General features: G+C 36.9%; 1 protein-coding gene across 1 annotated transcript in view; it reads left to right on the plus strand.

Moving 5' to 3' along the window:
* LOC129235082 (uncharacterized) overlaps positions 1-26,056 on the plus strand; it is a 36,785-nt gene extending 10,729 nt beyond the window's left edge. Inside the window, exons 3-8 of the mRNA XM_054868761.1 lie at positions 9,405-9,536; positions 10,978-11,128; positions 13,742-13,803; positions 18,507-18,600; positions 21,916-22,137; positions 25,905-26,056. Of these exons, the coding sequence (XP_054724736.1) occupies positions 9,405-9,536; positions 10,978-11,128; positions 13,742-13,803; positions 18,507-18,600; positions 21,916-22,137; positions 25,905-26,056 (813 nt within the window). The remainder of the gene's footprint in view (positions 1-9,404; positions 9,537-10,977; positions 11,129-13,741; positions 13,804-18,506; positions 18,601-21,915; positions 22,138-25,904) is intronic.
* The last annotated feature ends 275 nt before the right edge of the window (positions 26,057-26,331 follow it).

Consider the following 26,331-nt stretch of genomic DNA (forward strand, 5'->3'; position numbering starts at 1 on the left):
TCCCATTAAACCCCACGTATTCTCAATATAAAAGATACAGCATGTGCTTTTCTATACATAATGGGTCTTCTACAACCTCAAAATAGTGAATAGTATCAGAAAGAGAAAATTACTTCATCCAATCATGAACATTTTTAGTGAAGAGGCTTTGTTTGTCTGTATTGGAAAGGTGGAAAGGTTTTTAATTAATCCAAAATATACCAGCTTAATTTTGCGAAGATTCTGATAGGGACAAAAACTTTTCTGTTTTTCGCAGGATATGTTACCGGCAGGAATAAGATACTTTAGCTGTCCGTTATTTTCTAGGAACATTTCGGGGTTTTTTTTACAATGAAAAAAACAAATTAGTGCACATCTCTTCTTTGTCCGACAACTTCCATTTCATCCTTTGTTATAAGTCTTAATAAACGCAATTTTGGAAAAATATCAATGAATATTTTCATATCTTGAAAATAATTCTAGTAATATCTCTGAATATATGTGTGGTACATTGATTCTTACCTTTCTTCATTATTTACTCTGAGATGTGCACAAAATAGATAATTTAAGTAATGCAACTAGCATCTTCTCCTGAAAGCAGCAAGCCATGTTTTATATATGTGCAAACTAGTTTTACTGTGTAGAAATAGAATCAAGTTATGACACCTAAAATTTTTACCCAATCAGACTAAAAATACTAACCAACTTAGGTTCCAAATCAAACAACAAATAAACACGCGAAAATGATGCATAAATGCAGAAATAAAGAGTATCTATTTTTAAAATAATGAAAATATGTTTTTTGCAGTATGAAATGGTGGGAAAAAAGTACTATCATAGGAAACGCATAGAACTTTCTTAGTGATTTTTTTCCCCATTTGGACAAATTAAGGGTCTTGACCGATATATAGCACACAAGTCACAAACATGGATACTCGAGTTGGATTTTGAAATTCCTTTAAAAGCAGCATGGTTTTTCCATGATTAAAACTAGAATCATCCTGTATGTTTTTTCTTTCACATACATTATTATGTAATTTTTTTCATCAAAGAAAATCAAAGTCAAATTGTCTCTTTTGTTAAATAATGTATTGCCTCTCTATGACTATTTCTAAAAAATGATAAACATACTGGGCTCCCAAGGTATGATCAACGGTTGTATTGTACTATTGGATTTGAACATTTCGGGTTACATTTTTTTCCAACTTGTTTAGTTTAATTTGTATCATTCAAAAAATAAGAATGTTTACTTCAGGTGATTTCTGACTGTACTTCAAATTTTTTACGCACTTAATCTTATTATAAGCTGCAATTTTTGTCTTTTTATTTGTATTTTAATTTCAGGCAGCCAAGGTTATTAATGGGACGAAACGATCAACGCATTTCTTTTTAATTCCTTTTCGGTTGTTCCTAAAATCAAAATATGTGTAAGAGTTTATCATGTAAAATGAAGGGTATTTTGTGATTAAATTTTTTATTAACTTGTATGTATTACTTCATTGATTTTCTGTGTGACTTACGTGATTCTTTTGCAATTAACTAAGGAATAGAAGAATATAATTCACATGAGTTTTTCTGAGGTCTAAGGAACATCTTGCATTTTAGTGAGAGAGAAAAGGTGGAGTAGAGGAAATTCAGAGTTTTAACCATAAAATTCTTTAATCAATCAATAAGTTAATGGCGTAAAATAGCTTTAATAGGGAAGTCCATTGAAAATTTGAGACCCTTTTCAAGTAGAATCATAAAATGATTCAACTAAAGTAATTTTTTTATCATCCAAATGTTATTCAGCACAGACCAACTAAAAAGAAGCAGGCACTTCAAAAAAAAAAAAAAATCCCTAGCAAATTTTTACATTTGTGATAGTTTAACTAATATCGCTGTATTTCATTTTTAAAATTTATATCTCCATATATGTAGTAGACACATCTTAGCCATTATAGTGCATCATTTGAAAATTGTAAGAACTTTTAGGGGAGTCAATACCCTAAATACTTTCAAAAATTCGATTTTTTTATTTCTAGATATTTTGATACTCCATTTAAATACCTTTTTAATGATACAAATTTTTTGATTGTGCTCATATGAGAAGTAAGTTAAAATAAGCTTTAAAAAAATGTAAATATATTTTGATAAGGTATGATTTTCTTCTTTAAATTGCTATATCGAGAAATGGTATTTTTGAAACTAAATGTTCCTTTTCTCAGAACCTAGATTGTGTTAGGCTTTGAAATTTTTGCCACCAATTCCATACATCTAATTAGAATATTTTAAAAAAGCTTTCTTTCTGTAAAATTTTACTTCAGTATAGAGAAAAAAGTCTACTTAAGGAAAAGAAAAAATTCATAATTGTATCTTTAATAGATTTTCAGAAAAAGGTACATGAACATGTGGAAATTAACATTGACGGTATAGGGGGTACTAACTCCCCTTAAAATATGTATTTTATTTATTGAATAATTTAAATTTATTAACGTACAGGATTCGTCAAACCGGGCACAGCACGAAAAAAAAAAAAAAAAAAAAACTCGTGGGTTTGTTAACACGGGCCACTTGAAAAAAATAAACTATCTCGATAAAGTGGATTTTTTTTTCAAAATTTACCACATATTGAAGCATTTACTTCAGAAACAAACTACATATTAGATCTAAAATAAATAATACCAAGTATGAAAATTGGCATCTGCCTTTCTGAACAATTTCTTAAGTTTTAGGAATTAAAACTGCATATGGATTTCACGATTAATTAAAAAAATATATTTTTGCTGGGAAGCCAAACTAAGCAATTTACTTAATTTATTTCAATCACTTTTGAAGATTTTTATTTTATTTCCTTTTTTTTTTTTTTTGTATTGTTGAAAAAAAATGATTTGATTAACTGCACCAGGAAATCTCTTTTTTTTAATAGATGTTTAATGCAGGATTGCAAAGTGTAAAGGTAGATTACAATAATCACATAAAATTAACCAACCTGTGTGATGACTATTCCAGATTCCATAAACTGTAATCATACCTGAAAATTTTCTCACATATTCTGAAATATTGTGTGCAAAATTATTTTGTGACTTTATAGTTACTAATTTTAATATTTTATACAGTTCAAATTTTTATTTCCAACTTCTTGTGTGGAAGGATATATAAAATACTTGATATGATTCATGGTTATGGTTCATGCGGCTCTTTTTAACGCAAAATTTTCTCAGAGGTTTTTTTTTAAACAAACTGAAGAAATAAAATACTACTAAATGCCTTTTGGGACTAAAAGGAAAGCTTTTCTCAAAATGTGACATACTTGCTTCTCTATGGATGAATCTGTTTTCTATTTATGGTGTGGTTATGTTTCAGAAAAATTAATTTTGATAATATTTCACCTAAATGCTAAATATTTTCAGTAAGTTTTTCAGAAGTTAGCTAGCGGTGTATTTTATGTGTTTTATGTAAATGCACATGGTTTTCAAATTCATTTTTTTCTACAATTTTGACGATTTTTGTAATAAATTTGAGTAGAAATAAATTCAGGATTTAAAATTATTCATATCTCTATGAAAAAAAAAGTAACAAAGTAGTACAGTTTAAACAATGTTAAAATAGTGATCAAGATTAATTTTTTTTCTTGTCCACAAAAGTCCGTAATTTTCAACAATGACCAGGGTACTTCATAAAAAAAAAAATCCAGGGTAACTAAGGTTTTTTAAATTACCCCGGTTTTTCTTCAAACTCTGTTCATGTACTCATGGGAAATTACTTTTAAAGTTATGTTGTAATACACCTTGAATAAGCCTAAGAGTAGAACCTCGAAATTGTGGTGTGGCTGCAAGACGCACTGCTATAAACTGCTCTATGGAGTTGCATTTCAGGACAGTAAAGCCTCTACAAGTGTTCATTTCATCAAAATCTGTAAATTAATCTGTATTTTTGTAAATTTTGTGTTATTATTTAGTCTGCATAACAAAAAATATAAAACCCTAATTTACAAAAACTGTACACATTTAGCAGATATTGTAAACAAAAGGTTAAAAAAAACATAATTTTAGTAAAAAGTGCACAAAATTTGAGTATTGTAATTCAAGGTAGTATTTACGGGAGGAATCGAAGTACCTTGTCTCCTCTCAATGTGCCAAAATTTTGCAAAACGTTAAATTTATGTGTGCTAAATTTGGCTAAGCTTTGATATTACCTGGATTTTGTATAAGATATTTTTGCATTTTACTAGAGAAGCGAAAACTCCTCTACTTGAGTTTTCGAGCATCAAAACACTTATGTACTAAATTTGGAAAAGATCCGTCGTGAACTTGAATTGTCAGAGGAAAAACCCTTTATGAAGGGAGGCCAAACTCCCCCCCCCTTTGTGAATTTTTGCGCATCAAAGGAACTGTGTGCCAAATTTGGCAAAGATCATAAACTCGATTTATTAAAAGAAAAACACTCTATGGGGTTTTTCTTCCCTCAGGGGTGGGGAGAAAACTCCCCTATGTGAATTCCTGAACATCAAAGGATCTCTTAAACGATCCAACATAAACTGAATTTTGCATAAGGGCAAATCTTCTTTGGGGGAATTTCCACCCCCATAGGGAAGCGAAAACTCCCCTATGTGGATTTTTCAGCATCAAAGAAAGTTATGTGCAAATTCTATCAAAGGCCCAGTGTAAACTAGATTTTTGTAAGAAGGAAAACCCTCTATGGAGAGTTTCGCCCCTATAGAGAGGGGCGAAAGCCTCTACGTGAATTATTGAGCATCAAAAGACCTATGAGCCAAATTTGGCAAAGATCCGACGTAAACTGAATGTGTACAAGGAAAAACCCTCTATATATTGTTCCCCATCAGCAGGGGCGAAAACCCCAAGGGAGTTCTTGAGCATCAAAGTACCTACGGGTCAGATTTGGTAAACTCGATTTGTAAAAGGAAAAGTCCTGCATGTGGGCATCTGCACACCATAGAAATGGGGCGAAGACTCCCCTATGAGACTTCTTGATCATCAAATGACTTGACAAAGTTGAGTGTGCCAAATTTGTCAAACATCCGACATAAACTGGATTTTTTTTGTAAACAAAAATCCTCTGTGGTGTTCTTTAAGGCTGGGGGGGGGGGGTCTTTCTATGAGGAATTTTCGATCATCAAAAGATTTCAGTACGAAATTCAGCAGAGATCTGACGAAAACTGAATTTGTAAGTGGAAAACCCCCTTATGCGGTACACCCTTCATTTTTTCGAATTTTTTTACCTGTGAAAGCAAAATATTTAGTATTGTTTTGTTAACACCAAAATGAAACGTCATCCTACCACTTTAATATAACGTAATATTCCCCGTTCAAAATTGGTGCAAAAGCGGTGGTACAACACCAGATTTCGACGTGCTATACGACATCGATCGACGAGACACATAGACGCTTTTTAGACCGTTCTGAGAGAACGTAATTTGAACGTGTCGGATGGTGTGCTCAGAACGTGTTATAGAACGAGCTTTGAACGCCTCTGTGCTGCTTGGGAAAGGAGTCCAAAACCAACGAGGATACCGACGTCGGTGACGCACAACCAAAAACGTTTACATTGAAAATTTTGAGCCATTTCTAGACAATAGAAAAGTTATTTCTGATTTGTTAGTGAAGGAAAATTCTATCATGGAAATGACGCAAGTGAGCATGGATGCGTTAATGCTCTGCAAAGAATTACAGAGAAAAATTCTTAATGACTGTCAAAAGACTATCATAGCCAGCTCCTCCTTATAAACAGAACATGAAATTAATTTATGATTTCTTTATGCATGTTGTGCCCAAAAGTCAATATAAGTACACATTAAACTTATTTACAATTAGTCAACACTAGAATGTTTTGTTGTTTACGGAACCAAACCCCTATTTTAACATTTGTATTAGGTCTCAATTTACGTGACATTTCAGTGGAACGTAACCCCCGCGTATGACGAGGGTCTACTTTTTTTTACATCTGAAGAAGGGGGGGGGGTTCTTTTTAGTCTAGAGATTTTTTACTCTTTTTCTCAATCGATAGCTTTTCTGTAGTTATTTTTTTTTCATACGTTGTACGCTTCTTTTTTGTCTTAGATGTACCGTGTTTTTTAATTACGTTCTTTTTTTGCTGGTTAATTTTCACTTAAACACTTTCGTTAGAAAGATTGGAACGCTTAACGGTCGGAGTTTGCTTTCATGGGCGCCCATATGCAAACTTTAAGGTCAAAGATATTTTCTACGTGGTTCAGCAGGATATTTTCCCCCAAGGGAACCAATTTCAGGAAAGATCAGTGTTATTAAAATTTGACATTTTTAATAACTAATTCATTAACGGCTGGAGAAGAAATTATTGAACATTTTTGCAAAGAAAAAAGTACTAAAAAGAAGAAAGTGCAGATTTTTAGCTCCTTTCAAATAGACATTTCTCTACTCTTTTTTTACGAATGCAAAAAAAAAATATATATATATATTTCTCATTGGTGCCAAAAATTTGACACCAATGGCTAACGTTCGCCAATTTCACAATTATGGAAGTCTTCTAGAATTAAATGATACCACAAAACTCTTTTAACACGTAAAATTTCTGTACAAACAATATTTGTAAAAGTAGGCCTGACTTTTGGCGTTAGAAATTTAAAATTTCCAACAGTCAAATAAACGAACTCTACTCGCGGCAACATATAACTGTCCATGCAAAAGCACTGGACGTCATAATAATACGCCAAATTTATCAAAAGTTTCACCTTGAGATCTGTTTCTGGTGATAGCAAATGCAGGTATGATTGGGAGCTGTGTGTGTGTGTGTGTGTGTGTGTTAAGAAGGTGATTTTATCGAAACTGAAAGTCCTCCCTCACTCCGGAAAATGGTTTATTTAAATATTAAAATTGAGAAAACATAATTAAAAGGAAAATATTTTAAATGCTCGTAGTTACACAAAATGCCTCAATAATAAAAACAATGCGAAAATTTCATTTCATTACGCTCAAGCGAGAAATGACAAAACAATAATTATCCAGCAATTTCTTCACACTATGTCGCGTGAAAAAGCAAATAAAAATGAATTTTCACTAACTTATAATCGCTTCGAGCCCTTTTTTTTTTAGTCAATTGCGAGTTCGCGTTTTCGAACGGTAAAACCGGGTTGAACGTGTTTCAAAGTATTTTTCGCGAGCTTTCCATCCGTATCAAGCACGAAGCACTAAAATGCATTTTCCGTGTAGAAGGAACGGTTTAACAAATCAATTTAAACTTAATGTTTCACGCTTTCAACAATGAATTTAAGAAATGAAAAAGAGCTAAAATTAAAATTTTTGAGTTTCGCTAACTAAAAAACGCCTATAACTTCTCTCTAGTGGATTTAGGTTATTGGTCTTTGGGTGCCCTTGCAATTTCTTCGTTTCAAGTATTTTTTTAAAGATCTCTCCAGCCAGATCAAATTTGAAAAACTAGGACCATCCATTCGCGTAGAAAGAGCCATTTAGGACGAAAACGCGTTTTTAATTAATATGCCCGTTAATTAGCGTCTGATTTAAAACTTTTTTATTGATGACACTAAACCTCGGCAATAACTACTGACATCGGCGCTCATATGCAAAATTTTAGGGGGGGGAGCTCAGATATTTTCCCTATGATTTAGCAGGATATTTTCCCCATGGAAACAAATTTCTGTACAGATTAGAGTTATTATTGGGGGTGTCCGTTAAGGGAGGTTTTACTTTCATTTTGTTTTGTCATTTAATAACCATACTTTTTAAATTAGGCTTCAGTTATTTTTTTATTACTATAGTTACATTTTAAACAACCCATGAAGAAATTCATTTTGTAACTCTCCTGGTGCTGCTTGTCAGTCTCTTGCTGTATGAAAATTTGACCCCCTCTTTTGAGGGTGTAACATAGTTAAAGTGAATTCCCTCTATTTTCCCCTTAATAAGTTCCTAACAAAGAGTAAGTATAATTTTTTTCAGATTTTTTTTTAGCATTTTTATTTAAAAAAAAATTGGACTAGAAAATGTCAGGTTTTTGGAGAATCACCCATAAAGATTCAGATAATGTGTCAAAGAATCTCGTTTTGACGAAACGAATTTCTTCAAAAATTCGTTACAACAAAATGTTTTCCTCAACGTCAGTTTGAATATTTTGTTCGCATTTCTTGTAACTTTATTTATTTCAAGCACTTTCATTTCTTATTTTTTTTTTTTTTAAATATATTTTTTGATCGATTAATTAAATGAATGCAAATGATGTGAATTTGACGGGATATTTGTGACACAAAAAATGTTATAATTAACCTAATTGAAAAGCAAGAGAATTGGGGAAAGGGGGGGGGGTATTTTGAGTTATTGAGATGGGGGTGGGAGTGATCCCCCTGATTTGACGCATAACCCTAAAGTCAGAAAATAATACAATAGGTAAAAGATTTGTCGACAAAAATACTCGACGTTAAATCCCGGTTATCACAAATTTGCCATTTCAACTGCGCTTGCGCGCGGACTTTGCTGATTTCAAAACTCTTGCTCAAACTAATTAAAAACATTTTAAATTTGTTAATAAATATGAGATGACAATAGATAAAAATTAGAAATTACAAAACTTTCTTTGATTTAGTTTTTACGCCTCGGTAAAGATTGAGTTTTGCGTCTTAATTATTAATAGATTCGGAGGCTGATTTTTCTATCAAACAAAGGCCCATTTCAGTGCCAAATTTTTAACCTCAGAACAGCGTACTCGAATTGCAGCATCATTTCTAATACAAAGCCGAACCCTCAACCTAAATACAAATGTATAATACTAAGCTGTTTACACCTAACGTAAAATATCCGCAAAAGACGGCTATCTGTAATATTCCAATCATTTTTGAAGTGCATAACGTGTTTTACGTTTACGTTAAATAAATATTTCCAAACTAATAAATATTGAAGTGTCATTTTTCTCTTTCCTTTATAAAGATTATCAGTTATTCATATCCGTAGTTTCATATAATGTATCCCGAAATCGCTGTGAAAATATTCTAATCGCATTCATTAATTTGTTGGAGCTCTACACTGTTAAAAATTCAGGAAGATTTTCTGGTAATTGTTACTGTAAAATTGCATCGCCGACGCATCGCTGATTTTTACGGTAATTTATACCGGAGAAATAAGCGATCCCAGCGCCAACTGGTTGCTGTGGCCTACCGAGGAAACCGTAAAATTTTACAGTAACATTTGATTTTTACGGTAATAGTTACTGGCAACATGGATGCCAGTAACAATTACCGTAAATTTTCCGGAAAATTTTTAACAGTGTAGCTCAGCCTAAATATCAATAAGCAACACGAAATCTTAAAACAGAAAACTCAAAAAGCTAAGTCTACGCGCAAGCGCTGTTGAAATGGCAAATTTGTGATAACCGGGATTTAACGTCTAGTGTCGTTTTCTACAATTGTTGAAAAATTAAAAAGGATTTAACATCCTTTACAGGCGACTGCTGTAGATCCTGAACGCAAAGAGTGGATAACCGAAAAGGGGCGTTGTTATTTGAACATTCTTCAGCCTCACGCCACTTTGCGATGCGTCGACCAAGTTCTCAAGAGGGATCCCGAATACTTCCAAGTAAGTCACTATTATTAATTTTATAACATTAATGTTCGTGCAAAGTTATGGATCTCTGATAATAAGGTGATGAGATAAACTGCAGAATGATGAAAGCAAACAGATGTTTAGAACAAAGTGCTTAGTTCACAAATAAACAATTGCGAAATCCTAACATAGCTACGTTCAATTAACAAATGCGAAATCCTAACATAGCTACGTTCAATTAACAATTGCGAAATTATAACATTGCGACATTATTGCGACCTTTTGACTATCAAAGGGACCTCTGGCCCTCAAACTATTGAAGGACTGCATGCCAGGCGCCTTGCCTTCAGAAGACAGCACAATTGATGGTGGCGCCATCTATGGACAGTTCAAGAATTTAGAACCAGGCCAGGAGCCGAATAACTTTCTGGTCTGGCACCCCCAGAGGTATCGTTTCACTTGGAGGACATTGTGACCACGAGCAAATTTAACGTCGCACAGTCACCATTAATGACGACGGAGGATCTTCGACCAGCGAGGATCGAACCCGAGACCCTCCGGCCCCAAGTCCAATGCCTTACCGATCAGGAGACCAGAACCCTTGCGACCTTCATATTGGTTCGTCAGGAACTGAGTGTTGCCAGTCAAAGACAGTTTTAACAAATAAACAACAATCTGACCTTATATGACACTAAGATGCTTGATCTTGGGTGAGTTCACGTACGCTTGAGCTGAAAGAGGTGAAATTGTTTAATGGGAACAACACCAATGACCCTTATTGACAAAACAAACTAGCTTTCCTAATATTTGTTTTAAGAATTGGTATCGCTTTATCTTTCGCACATCGAACGTCATCTTATTAGTGCCAGACTGTACTTACCTGCAGCAGTAAACATGTAGGAAGTGAGGGCTGTTGCTGTTGCTCCTCCATCAGAACTAGACTGGCTAGTCCAAGACTAGCAAAGCTAGTCCTGATGGATGGGCATGACATTTTGTAACCTACAGAAGGTTCACAACCAACAATGGAGCAAGCACTGAGAAGGGGACAGCCGCAAGCATCGCCAGAGAAAACCTGTTGCAAAGAAAACTTGGATCATGGATGGGGGAAAAGGGATACCTCCAGTGGTCATAGACTTGGAGCATCAACTGCCTAAGATGGCTAACTATGCCTAATTGCCCTTAAATCCGCGTAGCAGAGGTTTCCGTTTTTTGTTTGACCAAAACAGCATTGTAATTTTTCGGTGCGCATGCTCAAACGAGTCACCCTGCTATTGTGTGGTCTGTTAGCATCTTCATTAACGCCGCTCACCCAGTGAGGAGCCTCACGGCATTATAGTCACATTTCCCTAGCCTCCATTGCACCCCGAGGCACCGTCTTTTCACCAATAGGTTGAACATTTTCCCCGTGAGGCACCTTTGGTTGTGCAGTAGTGTAGGCGAGTAATTGCTCTCCCTCTTTTTTTTCCTTGCGCAGGCACTGCTGTTGAAAGGCGAAGCTCTATATTCTCTGTGGGATCTGGAGCGTGCCATGCTTTGCTTCGTGGAGGGGCGGAGACTGCGTCCCGAGAACGACGAATGCGCCAGAGGCGTGCACAAGGTGCGCATGGCACTCGACGAAATTGCTGGTGAGTTCGCGGTGCATGGAAAAGTGGTATTAAACGGAAAATTTAATATTTCGCGTATTCAAAAAGTGTGAATTAGAATTTGTAAATAAGTGAAAGTGTTTTGTCAACTAATTAAGGAATTGTAACTTTTTGTTGTTAATTTCTACCTCACATTGTGCTTATAAAAGTAAGTAAAGTAAGTGGTCTAACTGCAAGAAAATATCACTGTCATTTCGGGCCCCAAAAAACATCTCTATTGTAGACATGAGGGGGGGGGGGACCCCAGGGTATGTTGTATCTGCTTGTCATATCTGTGGGCGCGAAAGTCTTGCGTGCCAATCGTTGAGCAGTTACTACAGGTACAGGAGGCTGGAGAAAATTTGCTATCCCTTCAACTCATATCTACACTGTTAAAACTACAGGTTGGATTTGTCTCCTTTCAAGGGTGAAACGCTTGTGTTGTGGATTGAAGCTAAGTAGACAGATGAATAACCTAGGCCCGTTGAAGCTAAGTAGACAGATGAATAACCTAGGCCCGTTGAAGCTAAGTAGACAGATAAATAACCTAGGCCCGTTGAAGCTAAGTAGACAGATGAATAACCTAGGCCCGTTGAAGCTAAGTAGACAGATGAATAACCTAGGCCCGTTGAAGCTAAGTAGACAGATGAATAACCTAGGCCCGTTGAAGCTAAGTAGACAGATGAATAACCTAGGCCCGTTGAAGCTAAGTAGACAGATAAATAACCTAGGCCCGTTGAAGCTAAGTAGACAGATGAATAACCCAGGCCCGTTGAAGCTAAGCAGACAGATAAATAACCTAGGCCCGTTGAAGCTAAGTAGACAGATGAATAACCTAGGCCCGTTGAAGCTAAGTAGACAGATGAATAACCTAGGCCCGTTGAAGCTAAGTAGACAGATGAATAACCTAGGCCCGTTGAAGCTAAGTAGACAGATGAATAACCTAGGCCCGTTGAAGCTAAGTAGACAGATAAATAACCTAGGCCCGTTGAAGCTAAGTAGACAGATGAATAACCCAGGCCCGTTGAAGCTAAGCAGACAGATGAATAACCAAGACCCGTTGAAGCTAAGTAGACAGATGAATAACCTAGGCCCGTTGAAGCTAAGTAGACAGATGAATAACCTAGGCCCGTTGAAGCTAAGTAGACAGATGAATAACCTAGGCCCGTTGAAGCTAAGTAGACAGATGAATAACCTAGGCCCGTTGAAGCTAAGTAGACAGATGAATAACCTAGGCCCGTTGAAGCTAAGTAGACAGATGAATAACCAAGACCCGTTGAAGCTAAGTAGACAGATGAATAACCTAGGCCCGTTGAAGCTAAGTAGACAGAGGAATAACCTAGGCCCGTTGAAGCTAAGTAGACAGATGAATAACCTAGGCCCGTTGAAGCTAAGTAGACAGATAAATAACCTAGGCCCGTTGAGGCTAAGAAGACAGATGAATAACCTAGGCCCGTTGAAGCTAAGTAGACAGATGAATAACCTAGGCCCGTTGAAGCTAAGTAGACAGATGAATAACCAAGACCCGTTGAGGCTAAGAAGACAGATGAATAACCTAGGCCCGGTTGAAGCTAAGTAGACAGATGAATAACCTAGGCCCGTTGAAGCTAAGTAGACAGATGAATAACCAAGACCCGTTGAAGCTAAGTAGACAGATGAATAACCTAGGCCCGTTGAAGCTAAGTAGACAGATGAATAACCTAGGCCCGTTGAAGCTAAGTAGACAGATGAATAACCTAGGCCCGTTGAAGCTAAGTAGACAGATGAATAACCAAGACCCGTTGAGGCTAAGAAGACAGATGAATAACCAAGACCCGTTGAGGCTAAGAAGACAGATGAATAACCTAGGCCCGGTTGAAGCTAAGTAGACAGATGAATGTGATGCTTGTGTTGTCTTTGGTGGGTGTAGCCGGAGTTAGAAAATCCAGGGAGCAAGTCCAACCATTAGCAAAAGCTGAGGAAAAAACCCCATGTCACGTGGCTCTACAACGACGAATGGTTGACACGTTTTGAGTGCAACTAGCGAAATAAACCCGATTTCTTCCAATGCTTTGCTTTAAAATCTATCACGTGACTTGGCATCTTTGCTTGACGAATGAAAGTCTTCATTCCCTCCATTTTATTTCTTCTTAATGCTTTATTCGAACTTGCGAAACCAATAATGTACACTGTTGTACTCGGAAATCCGAGCAGAAATGCTACTCGATTTTCAGGCAGAGAGCTTCGGCTTCCTGTTTAACAGAGCGCCTGTTTCTAGGTGGAATCCCGATCTGACTCAGACAACACGATAGATGGCAGCACCATCTATGGACAGTTTGATAATTTAGAACCAGACCAGAAACCAATAACTTCTGGCCTGCCCAGAGGTATCGTTTCACTTGGAGGACTTTGTGACCACGAACATATTTAACGTCCCCCAATTCACCCTTAATGAAGACGGTGGATCTTCGACCGGGTTAGGATTGAACCAGGAACGACCCTCCAGTCACAAGTTCGATGCCTTACCGATTAGGCCACCATGGCCCATGTACATTTTTGCTATTGCTCATATTTATCGTTTTTATTAGTTTTAAACATCAAAATATGCACTTTTATTTTTTTACTTTTTTTTTTTAGCTTACCGCATGTCAACTTCGAAAGGAAAGACGACGAAACTGCGCAAGAAGAGAAGTCAATCGGTTTGTACTCTGATTTATTTATTTATTTATTTATACAGAAGCGTAACAGCTTCACATACGTAGAGGGCTGCGTACAAAGCGCCTTGCCTCCAGACACACAGAGGAAAGATTTACAACACAAGAGAAGGAAATAACACACAGGGCACCGCCGGGAATTGAACCCGCGAGCTCCGGCCTCGAAGACGAAGATTCTACCACAGAGACATGGAGGTTCCTACTCTGATTTTGAGTAACATATTGAATATGTTATACAGACAGTGGCTGTAGTTGGCAAAATATATTCAGGGAGAAATAATCACCTAGGGGTTTGGGGGACTCACCAAAATGAAAGGAGGGGAGAGTAAGGGGGCGTGCCCCTGCAGTTGCCTTTATTTATGAGTTGAAGTTTTATGTCATTATTGATCAAATGACCGCTAAAAAAATTCGGGAAACGACCTAAGAAATCGGGTCTATAGTCGACTCCTGTCTTTCAATATGGAAGTTGCAACCTATTAAATGTTCATATTTTGGCTATTGGATATTGTTAATTGACCCTCAAAACTAAAAAGTTCACCATCGCCGAATTTTAAAACACCGTGGTTGATTTTTAATGAATTTTTAAAAATCCACGCGCAAAAGTGCGCTCTTCTGAAACGTCACGAGATTACGTCACAGGGCGCGAATGGGTAGCCTTCCGCCGAAGATCCCTTGTTTTCGCTAGGGACAATTTGAGCGCGCTGATATTTTTATTTTTTAGAAATTCAATAATCCTTTTGAACACACTATGGAGACCGGATTCGTTAAAGCACAATCTAAATAATCTTCCTCAAGTAACATCAATGATGATATTCGAATATTTCCGAGAGGATGAGTGGTTTAATGTTCCAGAAACGCGAGGAGTTAAATGCGAGGAGATAAGCCTTTTACGTTTCGTCTTCGAAGTCGAATGCCTGACCTTCGGCTTTCCCCCTATCGGAAGAGCGCATGACGTCACTTCCTATGCCATTTGACGTCACAAGAGCTTGAACTTTAAAAATTAATTTAAAAAAACTACTTATCTTATCGCAAATTTTTTTTCAAATATGATGTTCATACATGTTACTCTATCATATAAAAATAAAATTGAAAAATCGAAAACTTCCCTATTTACAGCTCCATTTAGTTTTGATGAGATAATAACTTAAGAAAAATATAAAACCCACATTTAGTAAATCAATTCTTCTTTTATTAAATACGTAAATTGATAGGTTTTACCATTTTCCGGTAGATCGTTAATCTTGAACTTTGAAAAGTGGAGGGGCAAGCCCTTTTACTTTTAAAAATGAGGGGGTAGCGGCACCCTTACATCCCTCTCCCCCCAAAGAGCCACCTATGACTGTGAAACACTCCAAAGCCTACGCAGGTTCATCAAGAACAAATACAGGGCTAATCACGAAGAGTGGTTTTATCTAAAGCTCTTAATCGTAGCTTAAGTAGCGACACGTCCGTCAACTTGGGGCTAAAACGATGCTTTCTTCTACACTGGTGTGCAAAAATTAAGGACGAAGTCGAAAAACTAGCATATCAGCTGAACGAAGAGGCAGAGCGGACAGAAAGACCAATCAGGAGATTAAGTAAGGTGATGTACGGTAGCACATGCGCAGATATGCAGGCAGACGTAATGGGGGAGTGTCTGAGTAGTATAAAGCATGTTGTCGGTGTAAGATCGGTATTTCTGGCAAAGAGATTGCACGCCGTATAGCAGTTAAAATCACACCGAGTTGCTGCCTCAGTGAGAAATGGCGAATAATCAATCTGTTAGACGACATCTGGATGCTTCTACCCGAGGTCGAATCATTGGGAAGTTGGAGGAAGGCCGCAGTGTGACAAGTGTGGCTGCAGAGTTCGGAATTGCTCACAGCATCGTTTCACGACTTTGGAGATAATTTCAAACTACAGGAACAGCTATCCAGGGGTTCAGTAGTGGTCGTCCACGAGGAACCACACCCGCAGATGACCGGTATATTGTCTTACAGGCCAGAAGAAACAGGCGGCAGACAGCGGGAGAAATTGCTAGACACACGACACAGGCGACTGGACGACCGATATCGCGTTTTACCGTGGCCAGAACACTGCACGGTGGTGGTCTGTTTGCACGACGCCCTATACGGTGTGTACCTCTAACGCCTGCCCATCGGAGAAGGCGATCTCTGTGGTGCCGGGAACACCAGAATTGGAGAGACAATGAATGGGGACGAGTACTCTTTACAGATGAGAGCATATTCAGTCTGAGTAGCGATTCTCATCGCATACTCATCCGGAGAGAGCGGGGAAGCCGCAATCATCCCTCGAACATCATTGAAAGGGACAGGTATGGCGGTCGCGGTGTTCTCGTTTGGGGAGGCATCATGCTTGGTAGTCGTACAGACATTCACATCTTCGACGCAGGTTCAGTCAACGGGACCCGTTATTGCAACGAGATTCTTCTTCCATATGTGTGTCTTTTTAGAGGCGCTATGGGTCCGCAGTTCCTTTTCATGGACGACAATGCACCATGTCATCGTACAGTAGCTGCCGAACAGCTCTTAGAGAGTGAGGATATTGAACGTATGGATTGGCCAGCACGATCTCTATCCCGTCGAGCATGTATGGGATTTTCTAGGCAGACGCTTGGCAGTTCGTACCTAACAACCAGTAACGATTCGGGAGCTTCTATTGGCGCTTCAACAACTCATTGACACCCTCATTCTCAGCATGGGCAGACGCTGTGAAACCTGTCTAGCAGTCGGGGGAGATCATATCCCCTACTAAAGACCGGATGTTTCTTGCTGGACACCCATCACAGGGATGTTTCGGCCTTCAGTCGCATTGCGCTCCATGCTACTTTTCCAATAAAGCTTCTTTTTATCCCTCTGATTTCTCTTTTAGTTAGTGTTGCTTACATTACACATGTCCTTACGTGTTGGGGATCTTACGGTATTAAATGTGTTGATTTGGAAAGCTTTTGTACAAAGTTATATTGAAATAAAAAAATGCTGGAAAAGAAAATAGAACCGACTTCAAAATCGCTCTAAAAAGTGAAAAATAATTTTATTCTTTAAACACCAGCGATAATACTTTTAAACATAATTTTTGAAGTTGACGCAAAAACTAAAAGTAAAATCCAGTGTAACCATGCTTTGTTCATATTTTTTTCAGAAAATCGTCCAAAAGTTAGGAACGAAGCATTTATATAGTTATTCAAATATGCTGTAATCAATGCATAATGTATGTGGTCGTGAAGAAACCGAGTCCGGTTAAATTTTCAGTTGAGTTATATGGCTCGCTTTTGCGCCAACTTCAAAAATTATGTTTAAAATTATTATCGCTGGTGTTTAAAGAATAAAATTATTTTTCACTTTTTAGAGCAATTTTGAAGTCGGTTCTATTTTTTTTTCCAAAATTTTTTTATTTTATTCTTTTTAGTGTAAATGTATTTCAGAAATAGTAAGAAGTTACTATCACGAAACTTCACCTTTTTTTTCATAAAATTATTCCAAACTAAAAAAAAACTATGAACATGCTTTAAACTTTAAGCTATTGACACTAAAAATTTATCTTTGCTAATCTCTGGAATTCATTTGTGTGTTAATTTAATTTTAAATATTTAAATATTACGTTGTCTCTGACTAATTGACATTTCACAGCATACAAGTTGCTTGTGATGCAATTCTGTATCTCCTTACTTTGCCACCATCATCTGTATTGGCATAGATGATAACGATAAAAATACTACTATATATATATATATATATATATATATAGTTCAGGCAAACCTAACCTGGTAGCACTGTGAAGGCTGAGCAGATCCTAATCACTGCATTACCTCGCTTCCAGGTAGGTTTACCCCCATTATAGGACATTGACAATGAAGAAACTTAATGCTTGCTTCAGAGAAGCCTCCATTCAAAATTATCAGTACAATTTCTATTAAAATAACTGTTGTATGGCACCAAACTTTTGTAACAATGGGTTTTATATTTAATCATTTTATAGGGAAATTGCATGAAATTTACTGTTTTTTGACCATAACTTTTTTTCTAAAGAACAAATATGGTCAAACAAAGTAATGGGACCTAAGTTGAGCCATCCCCTATCCATTAAAAAAAGAATAATCAAAATCGGTTCACTAGGTGAGACGCTGTGAGTGGACAAAAAAAAAAAAAACATACATACGGTATGAACTGATAACCGCCTCCTTTTTGAAGTCGGTTAAAAACCGTCTCGTCCTTAATTTTTGCACACCAGTGTATGTCTGCTATGGTGAAGTAGCGTGTTTTGCTTCTCAATTACAATGTTTTGTAAATTACTTGTACATAGCTGTATGCCATTAATCCAGATAAATAAAGATTTCGATATTATTTATGGTCTGGCTCGTTACAACCTCAAGGGCGTTTTGAGGACCTGGGTCTCGTCACGGCCACAGAAATTCTGGGGACAAGAAATCCTTCCGTTAGTTTATCAATGGGATCGTGGTGATCAGGATTATGGCATAGTACATACTTAGAATAAAGTTTTCAATTAGACCCACAGTATCGTTTGGTACCTGTTCATTTAAATACGTAGGATAGAAATAATTTTGGAATATAGTACTTTATTATCTTTTTAATTTGCCACACTTAATTTTTTTTATCTCGTTATTTCACATGTATACATTGTTTTCACAAAGAAGTCAAATCAAATACAGTATAATTGTTCCCATGCAGGCAAAAGCACGGCTGGGAAATTCAGTTTCGTCTAAACCTTCTTCCGAAAGGAGCTTTCTAACTTCAGCATCTCTCAACTCCTCTTTCGACCATGGTGGGTCTACCAAATTAGAGGATATTGGGAAAAGAGGAACCATTAAAGTAAGTATGCACGTAATCAACACTTTATATTTAAACTTGTGGCATCACAGATATTTCAACTTTGATATCGTGGTTTGAATGACAAGAATAGCAATCGGTGGCAACCTCATATCAGACTCTCGGATACTTGTTTGCAACCAGAACAGTTGTCGCTTTTGCATGCAGTGTACCGTCATCATCTGGAATAGTGAATGAATTGTAAAATTCAGTTTCGCCTAAACTTATTTCCGAAAGGAGCTTTCTAACTTCAGCATCTCTCGACTCCTCTTTCGACCATGGTGGGTCTGCCAAATTAGAGGATATTGGGAAAGGTGGAACCATTAAAGTAAGTATGCACGTAATCAACTCTTTATGTTTAAGCCTGTGGCATCACAGATATTTCAACTTTGATATCGTGGTTTGAATGACAAGAATCGCAATCGGTGGCAACCGATTGCGAACGCGCGTCGGGTACAGCTAGTATATATATATATATATATATATATATATATATATATATTTCCAGGATACTTTATCTGAGGAGAAACCTACAATGCACTTAAGACCAAAAACTGCGGCTGTTCGTAGACGCCCTTCCACTGGTGGCAAAAGTTTCGATTCAGGATCGGGGTTCCAGGAATCGGGGTCGACAAGAGCCTCCTACAGATCCGCATCGACGCTCCGAATGCGAAGTAAGATTTGCGATTGTTTCTGTAGATCTGAACCTTTCATTGTTTTGGTCTTCTTTTGCATATGTTCGGAAAAATACTACTGATTACTCTTGCCAGCAATATTCGAGTTGAACCGAACCATTGTTTCGGTCACTCGTTTGGTCTGCGCTAATTCTATATTAGCTACCAGTTTGTTTGGCACTCTTGGCTTCCTTAAGAGGTTTTCCATCTCCAGCTCAGTCACTTTCCTATGCCGGGCTAATGAGTGTTAATAAGCACGAAACTGCAGTCCTCGGCTGGAAATGTCTGAGCTGGAGGTGTATTTCATGTACTACTGATTGAATGATATTTTGTATGTTTTATTTATCGTTTTAAATCAACCGAAACTAATTTGGAATTTAATTTTTGGTATCAAAATAGTGCGATGATGTTGAATCGGATTTTATACAGTAGTGCTCAATCAAAGGGAATAGTGTTGTATATGTCCAAGGAGCTCGGAAAGTTAAAGGTTTCACGTGCGCTACGTTAGAAACGAAGAGAGACCTACAGTTTTACATTGTAATGCTCTGTTAATGTAAACATAGCAAAGAATAATTCCGTTGGTTTTCTTGAACTTTTTGCTTTCTGAACTTGTATTTCGAATTCATTTCGCTTAGCGCTCTTTTTGCAGAAATGTCTCAAAAAGTCAGCACTCCAGATGTTTTATTTCTTTTTACATGTTAAAGGAAGTATGGTATTCGCGAAAAAAAATTTCACTCAAATATCGGCCTATATTTCTATTTTTTTACATCCTTCCTCCCCCAAACCAATGCTGAGTTGTTTTTTCTAAATGACCAAACGTGCATATGTACCTATGAACGTATGGACGTTTGAAACATTCATTTTGACTATCCTCTCCCCCCCCCCCCCACCCCGAGTTAATACCAGTTTTATCTTGACATCTGTATGTGCGTATGTATATACGCATCTCGCATAGCTCAAAAACGGTATGTCGTAGAGCGTAGAAAATTGAAATTTGGTATGTAGACTCCTAGTGTGTTTTAGTTGTGCACCTCCCCTTTTGGTTGCATTCGAATGTTCCAAAAAGGTTCTTTTACACCTTTTTGGGAGAAAATCCGAGTTAAATTCAATACAAATTCAAATGATGTTATAGTTTGGCGAACAAATGACAATGTGTCACCAAGCTTTTTTTCGCCAAATGTTGTGACCAACTTGGCGAAATATCGCCAAGTTGAAGAAATATTTGGCCAAAGAAAATTATTTTTTGTATCTGGTTTAAATTTGGCGACATTTAGAGAGAGTTAACCATTGAATAACGTTAAAATTGCCGTTATCGGAAAAATTAAACTCTGTAAAACGCTTTTTCGCTTCGGTTCGTGACTGACTAATAGAGGTGAAAATATTTAAAGTTTTTTTTGCTTACTCTAATGGACTATTATCATTAAATTGGCGTAAAAGGAAGCCATACGAGGCACACATCAGCTCTTATTAAATAGCAATCATATAGAATGACTGTACTCGAAATTTAAAAAATAAAGTTAAGATAGGGGAAGGTCGTTTAGTATCGGACAGCGGGTAGTATCGGACAAGGCTGCTTCTTAATTCTGCCGCCAGGGGCAGCACGTACTGGGTCAACATAGTGTGCCGTATTGGGGAAGAAAGTCACAGACGCCATATTGGTTCAAATCAACCGTTCGTTCTGGTGTGCAAAGCTAGTTGTTTGTTTGTTGAGAGAATTGCAGTGCACGAACTTAACTTCTGGGGCATATATTTACACATAGAGTAAGTTATTTTGTTTCATTGTTATACCTTTAGACTGATAGTATATTAATCTAAGTATTATGAGCTATAAAAGTGTCTAGCTTAAGTAATAACCTAGTGGTGGTTAAACAACTGTAGCTTTACAGTCGGGTTGTATCGGACAAACCAATTTCGGGTTATATTGGACAAAGTTACTGGCACCAAAATAAAACACTGATGGTGTTTTTCTTTGTCCAACAGGTTGAAATGGAAAAATCACGACATAAATGGGATGAAAGAAGTAGAAAGAAGCCATTGAAAAAGTTGGACTTAATAAAATGACAATTAGCCAACCATAGGCTATATTTTTCAACTTTTATAAAAAAAATATTACTTTTTTCATTTTTAGACATGTATACTATTCTAAGTAATCAACTACTTTGTTCGTTTCATTTTTTTGCACATTAAAATGCTATTTCTGAACTATTTGTTTTTATTTCAACATTTTAATGTTTTGTCCGATACAACCCTCCAAAATTTAAAATCGGCCAAAAATAGAGTTTGACAAAAATTTGTTTAAAAAATAAGAATCCATGTTTTTTTAACCAAAGTTTACAATTTATGTTATGTAACTTAGTACAGCATAATTTAGTGTAAAAGCTAATTCCTTACAAATAAAACAAAAAGTGTAATGATTGAAATGGCTTAGGTGTTCGATACTACCCGACCTTCCCCTATTGCTTTTAATTATTGTTAAAAAAATTTCTTTGTTTCTTTCAGCAGCTTACTGAAACTGAATGTTTTCATTGCTTCCAGCAGGCAACACGGCCTCTTCTGAAACCACCGTTTCAATTATTCACATATCGTTCTGATTGCAGGCCAAATGAACGAGGAGAGCGAGTCCAATTGTACCCCAGTGAGTCGCTCTTCAACCAGTTCATTCGAAGATTCACTCAGCGCAGTCATTCCTCCTCCCTCACATCCAACCCTCCAACAACCGCGCCCCAAGATACAAAGAAGTTCCACTTGCATGGGTCCGAACATCCCCAAATGTCTGGAACAAGACAAACGATTTCTTGATGGAATCCTCCGAGATAAGAGTAAGAACCGAAAATTTACAACTACAGGACTCGCTGAAGTGATTCTACGGGTTTCAAGATGCTGTGTAGTGTATTGGGAGGTACAGGTAGTTATCAAAACAATGGAAATACTCTGTGACAAGTGTGTTGGGAATCGCTACTCTGCCATAAATGTTCTGTTGATAAAAGTGCCTTCTGACTCTAATCACTCACACTGGTGAATCCAGATGGTGATTGAGTTCTCTGGTCATTTTTGCTGATATTGTGTTCGCTTTTTATAGACATTACAATCCTCTTCAATACCGTCGGTTTCTTTTACTAAGCTTCTCTTTCCGTCCACTATTTTGCTTTGCCGAGCTTGTCTTACCGCACTGCGTGTATGCTGTCATTACTTTTGATACTGTACCTCTAGAAACACCAAAAAGTTCAGATGTTTCAGTTACACTTGCTTCAGCTAGATGCGCTCCAACAATTTGGCCTCTTTTAACATTTGAAAAGTCCGACTTTTTCACGGGCTTTGAAAAAAATCCAAGACGTCCAGTACTTCAGTTAATCCACCATATACTACCAGAATATGTACACTACCATATATATATATATATATATATATATATATATATATATATATATATATATATATATATATATATATATATATATATATATATATATATTATAAAACAGATATCTAGCTTTGTTCTTTATTACGTGCGAAGCACATTCAAAAATTTCCCTTTTATTCACAGGTGTTTCCGTAATTTGATAACTACCCGTATGTGGCCTACAAAGACGGCTGATAAACGAAAAGATGTGTAACAGTGGCAAGTTTCTTCGTTTCTTTGCTCCATGCTAGTGGTGGGCATAATCGAGTTCTCATAATCCAATCACTCGATTGTTCAAGATCATTCGAGAACTCCATTATCACGATTTCTCTATTATCAAATCTCGAGTTCTTGATTATCACAACTCGAGTCTCGATTATCACACCTCAAGTTCTCGATTATCACACCTCAAGTTCTCGATTACAGTACCTCGAGTTCTCAATTATCGCATTCTGAGATCTCGATTAAAATTAAGTGAGAAGTCAATCGCTCGTGTTCTCGATTTCGAAAGATCTCGATTGCAATCGCTCGAGTTCTTGATATCAAAAGATCTCGATTATCATTCGTTCGAGTTCACGGTTTCCAAAAATCTTGATTGTCAATCATTCGGTTATAACAAGTACTCGATTCCTGAGATCTCGATTATTTAAAGTTCTCGATTATGCCCATCACTACTCCATGCCACTACCTACCTGTTAGCATCGCGCCTTATTTGGGCTGCCGTATGGTTAGCCCCTAGGGTGGTTCAGAAAAACTTTTTTTCTGCTAGAGTCCAAGACACCCCCTATTTTTTTTTTTAAATACTTACTAATAGTATTCTGCTGTAAAAGTTTTAGCTTCTTACTCAAATTTTAAGAGGGTGCTCAATGACCCCTAATTTAACATTAGCCGTAGCGTAGAAAATGCCACAAATTTTGAAACATTTAATTTCCTCAGCTGTTTTTTTTCTTTGGTAAATAATTATTTTATTGCAATGTTTGTGCATATTACTAGTGTATATTATAATATGTAGCATTGTTTTTCCAGTTTAAGGTATTTTTAACCCCCTTCCTCATACTTATGACATTTGTGGGAGGGGGTTTAGCACCCTTTTTCAGTTGGAATAAGAAGTTAAAATTTTTCGAGTCTACCACAAGTCTAAAAATAGAGAGGGGTGTACCGTTTATCTAGGAGAAGCTTTTTTTTACATGTATTTTTGACCCACCCTACTATCCCTGGCTGGGGCGGCTCTAGCACCGGACAAACCGGACCCCTATCCGGGGCAGCAAATTTTAGGGGCGGCATTTTGGTTCGAATGTCTAAAACGCATTTTTTATTAAGGACAAATTAATAATAAAGTATTTTGCAAACATAAATTCTCTTCTGTAGTAAGAACGTGAAATTTGTAACTCTTTTCGTTCTCCTACGTTTATTGTATCGTAGTACCGTGATTGCTGTCGCCCACGTAAAATGGTCATCACTTGGATTTTTGGACGTGGACGTTCTGTCCTTGGACGTTTTGGTTTTGGACGTTCTGTCCGTGGACGTTTTGGTTTTAAACGTTCTGTCTGCGGATGTTTTTTTTTTTTTTTTTGTAGAGCGTTTCGAAAAAAATAACTTTGATTCCCCAGTTTTCGGTGCTGATCAAAACCGATTATCGGTTTGAACATTCGATTATTCTTTTTTTTTTTTTTTGTTATATTACTATCGTCGGACACGAGAGAAATTAAATATACCCGCCATTAATAAGAAAAAAATACAGATTGCTTAAAAACAATTTGTTTAAATCCCCTTCATTTGTGGTTCTTCATCGTCTAAAGGCTCCCTTTAGCTTTGTAGTGGACGAAGGGCTCCAAAATTCCAGTTCTGATTGCCTAAGATGTAGGCCTGTGCAAACATATTAATCCTCAATTGGTTGAATATAGAAGAAACATACCCTTTTTAAGCGCTTTTTGTCGTTTTTGCCCCACTGTGCTAGGCCCACAATAATTTAGTGGCCCCATGAAGCGGAATGCAGCGGTTGATTTACAGTTTTGGGCCCTTCGGAATACATTTTTGGCTGACAAAACTATGTAAATAATTTATCATGTGCATTTATGAATCCGTTTCGGGACCCCTCATAATTGTGACATGGTAAATTCGCTACTGGCAGAATTAATAAAAGTTATCCTTTAATGAAGCTTTTTTTTTTTGCAATTAACGAATCATTGTTTTAAAAATACTTGTATTGTTAGTATAGTTGTAATGCTATGCATAAAATCTTCAAGTAATTTGGAGCCCCTTAGGAGATGGAACCCTAGGCCCAGGCCTAGTAGGCCTGTGCGGTAATCAGGCGCTGCCTTCATGGGAGGGCAATTTTTAGCATGACTCTCCCTAAAATGGCAGTCTGTATCCGTCTCTTATTGTCAAATGAGCGCTATCTATTCTTTAATCTTATTTTATCCGGAAGAGGACAACCACAAAGTAGCACACACACACACACACACACACACACAATCGACAAGAACTTTACACATTAAACTGTTTTAGGATAAGCGCTCGAAATAATATTAGAGGATTCGAGGTTTGCGGAATAAATGTGTGTTTTGTCATATAGGTGCAAATTAAGCTTTTAGCAAAGTTTGCAGTTATCCTGAAAATGACAACCACGAACTGTCATTCGACAAAAATCTTAATAGACCAAACTGAGCCGGGGGTGCCCATTCCCCCCCCCCAAAGTTCAATGGCACAAATCCCTCCCCCCCCCCCCATTTTCTCCAAACCCTCTTTTTTTTTATTTTTTAGCTCTCTCTTTTTATTTTCTTTATTTTTTTAAAAATATTTTTGTTCATTCATTTATTTATATATTTTTAATTTATTATTATTAATATTATTAGAAAAGTTCTGTACTACGCCAATGACACACACACACACATACAAACTAAATAAATAAATGAAAAGGAATATAAACAGAATAAAACAATTTATGTTAAAAATAAATTTAAATAAATTAATAAAATAATTAATTAATTAAAAAGAAAATCCCCCCCCCTTAAAACTTTGATGGCGCAAGTTGCACCATAATCCCCTCCCCCCTGTGGGCACCCCTAAATTGAGCCATTTTCGGACAAGTGCAATGAGTGAGTTCAAAATTTAACCAGTCAGAGTGCATTTGCGTTTTGTTACGGATGAGTTAAAATCATGCTCTATATTCTTTCTCACCAACAGGTCTACGCCGATCCAAGACTCCTTACACTCGCCGTGTTCTCCATATGGCCAAAGACTTGAAAAGTTTCGTCTCAGAGCGGGAAATCTACTGGAAAAACAGGGAGCAGTTCATTCGATATGCACACGGAGACGACAGCGACTTCGAGCCGTAACATTTTAATATCTTCATGAAGCACAAAATTTTTGTTCATTATACGAAAGTATTTTATCTATTAAATCCTGAAAAAGGTTGTGAAAATGAAATGCTACCAGTGTTTTTTGATTTGCTTAAGACTCATCTTTATGTGTCATTCGTGAATAAACTGTAAAGAAACGTTCCTTGAACTTGGTTCTTTCTCGCACTCTAAACAACAGTGGGGCCGTGGTAGCCCGATCGGTAGAGTGTGGAATTCGGAGCCGAAGGGTCCTGAGTTCGGACCTCGATGGT

This window comes from Uloborus diversus, chromosome 2, assembly GCF_026930045.1.
Source record: "Uloborus diversus isolate 005 chromosome 2, Udiv.v.3.1, whole genome shotgun sequence".
NCBI lineage: Eukaryota > Metazoa > Arthropoda > Arachnida > Araneae > Uloboridae > Uloborus > Uloborus diversus.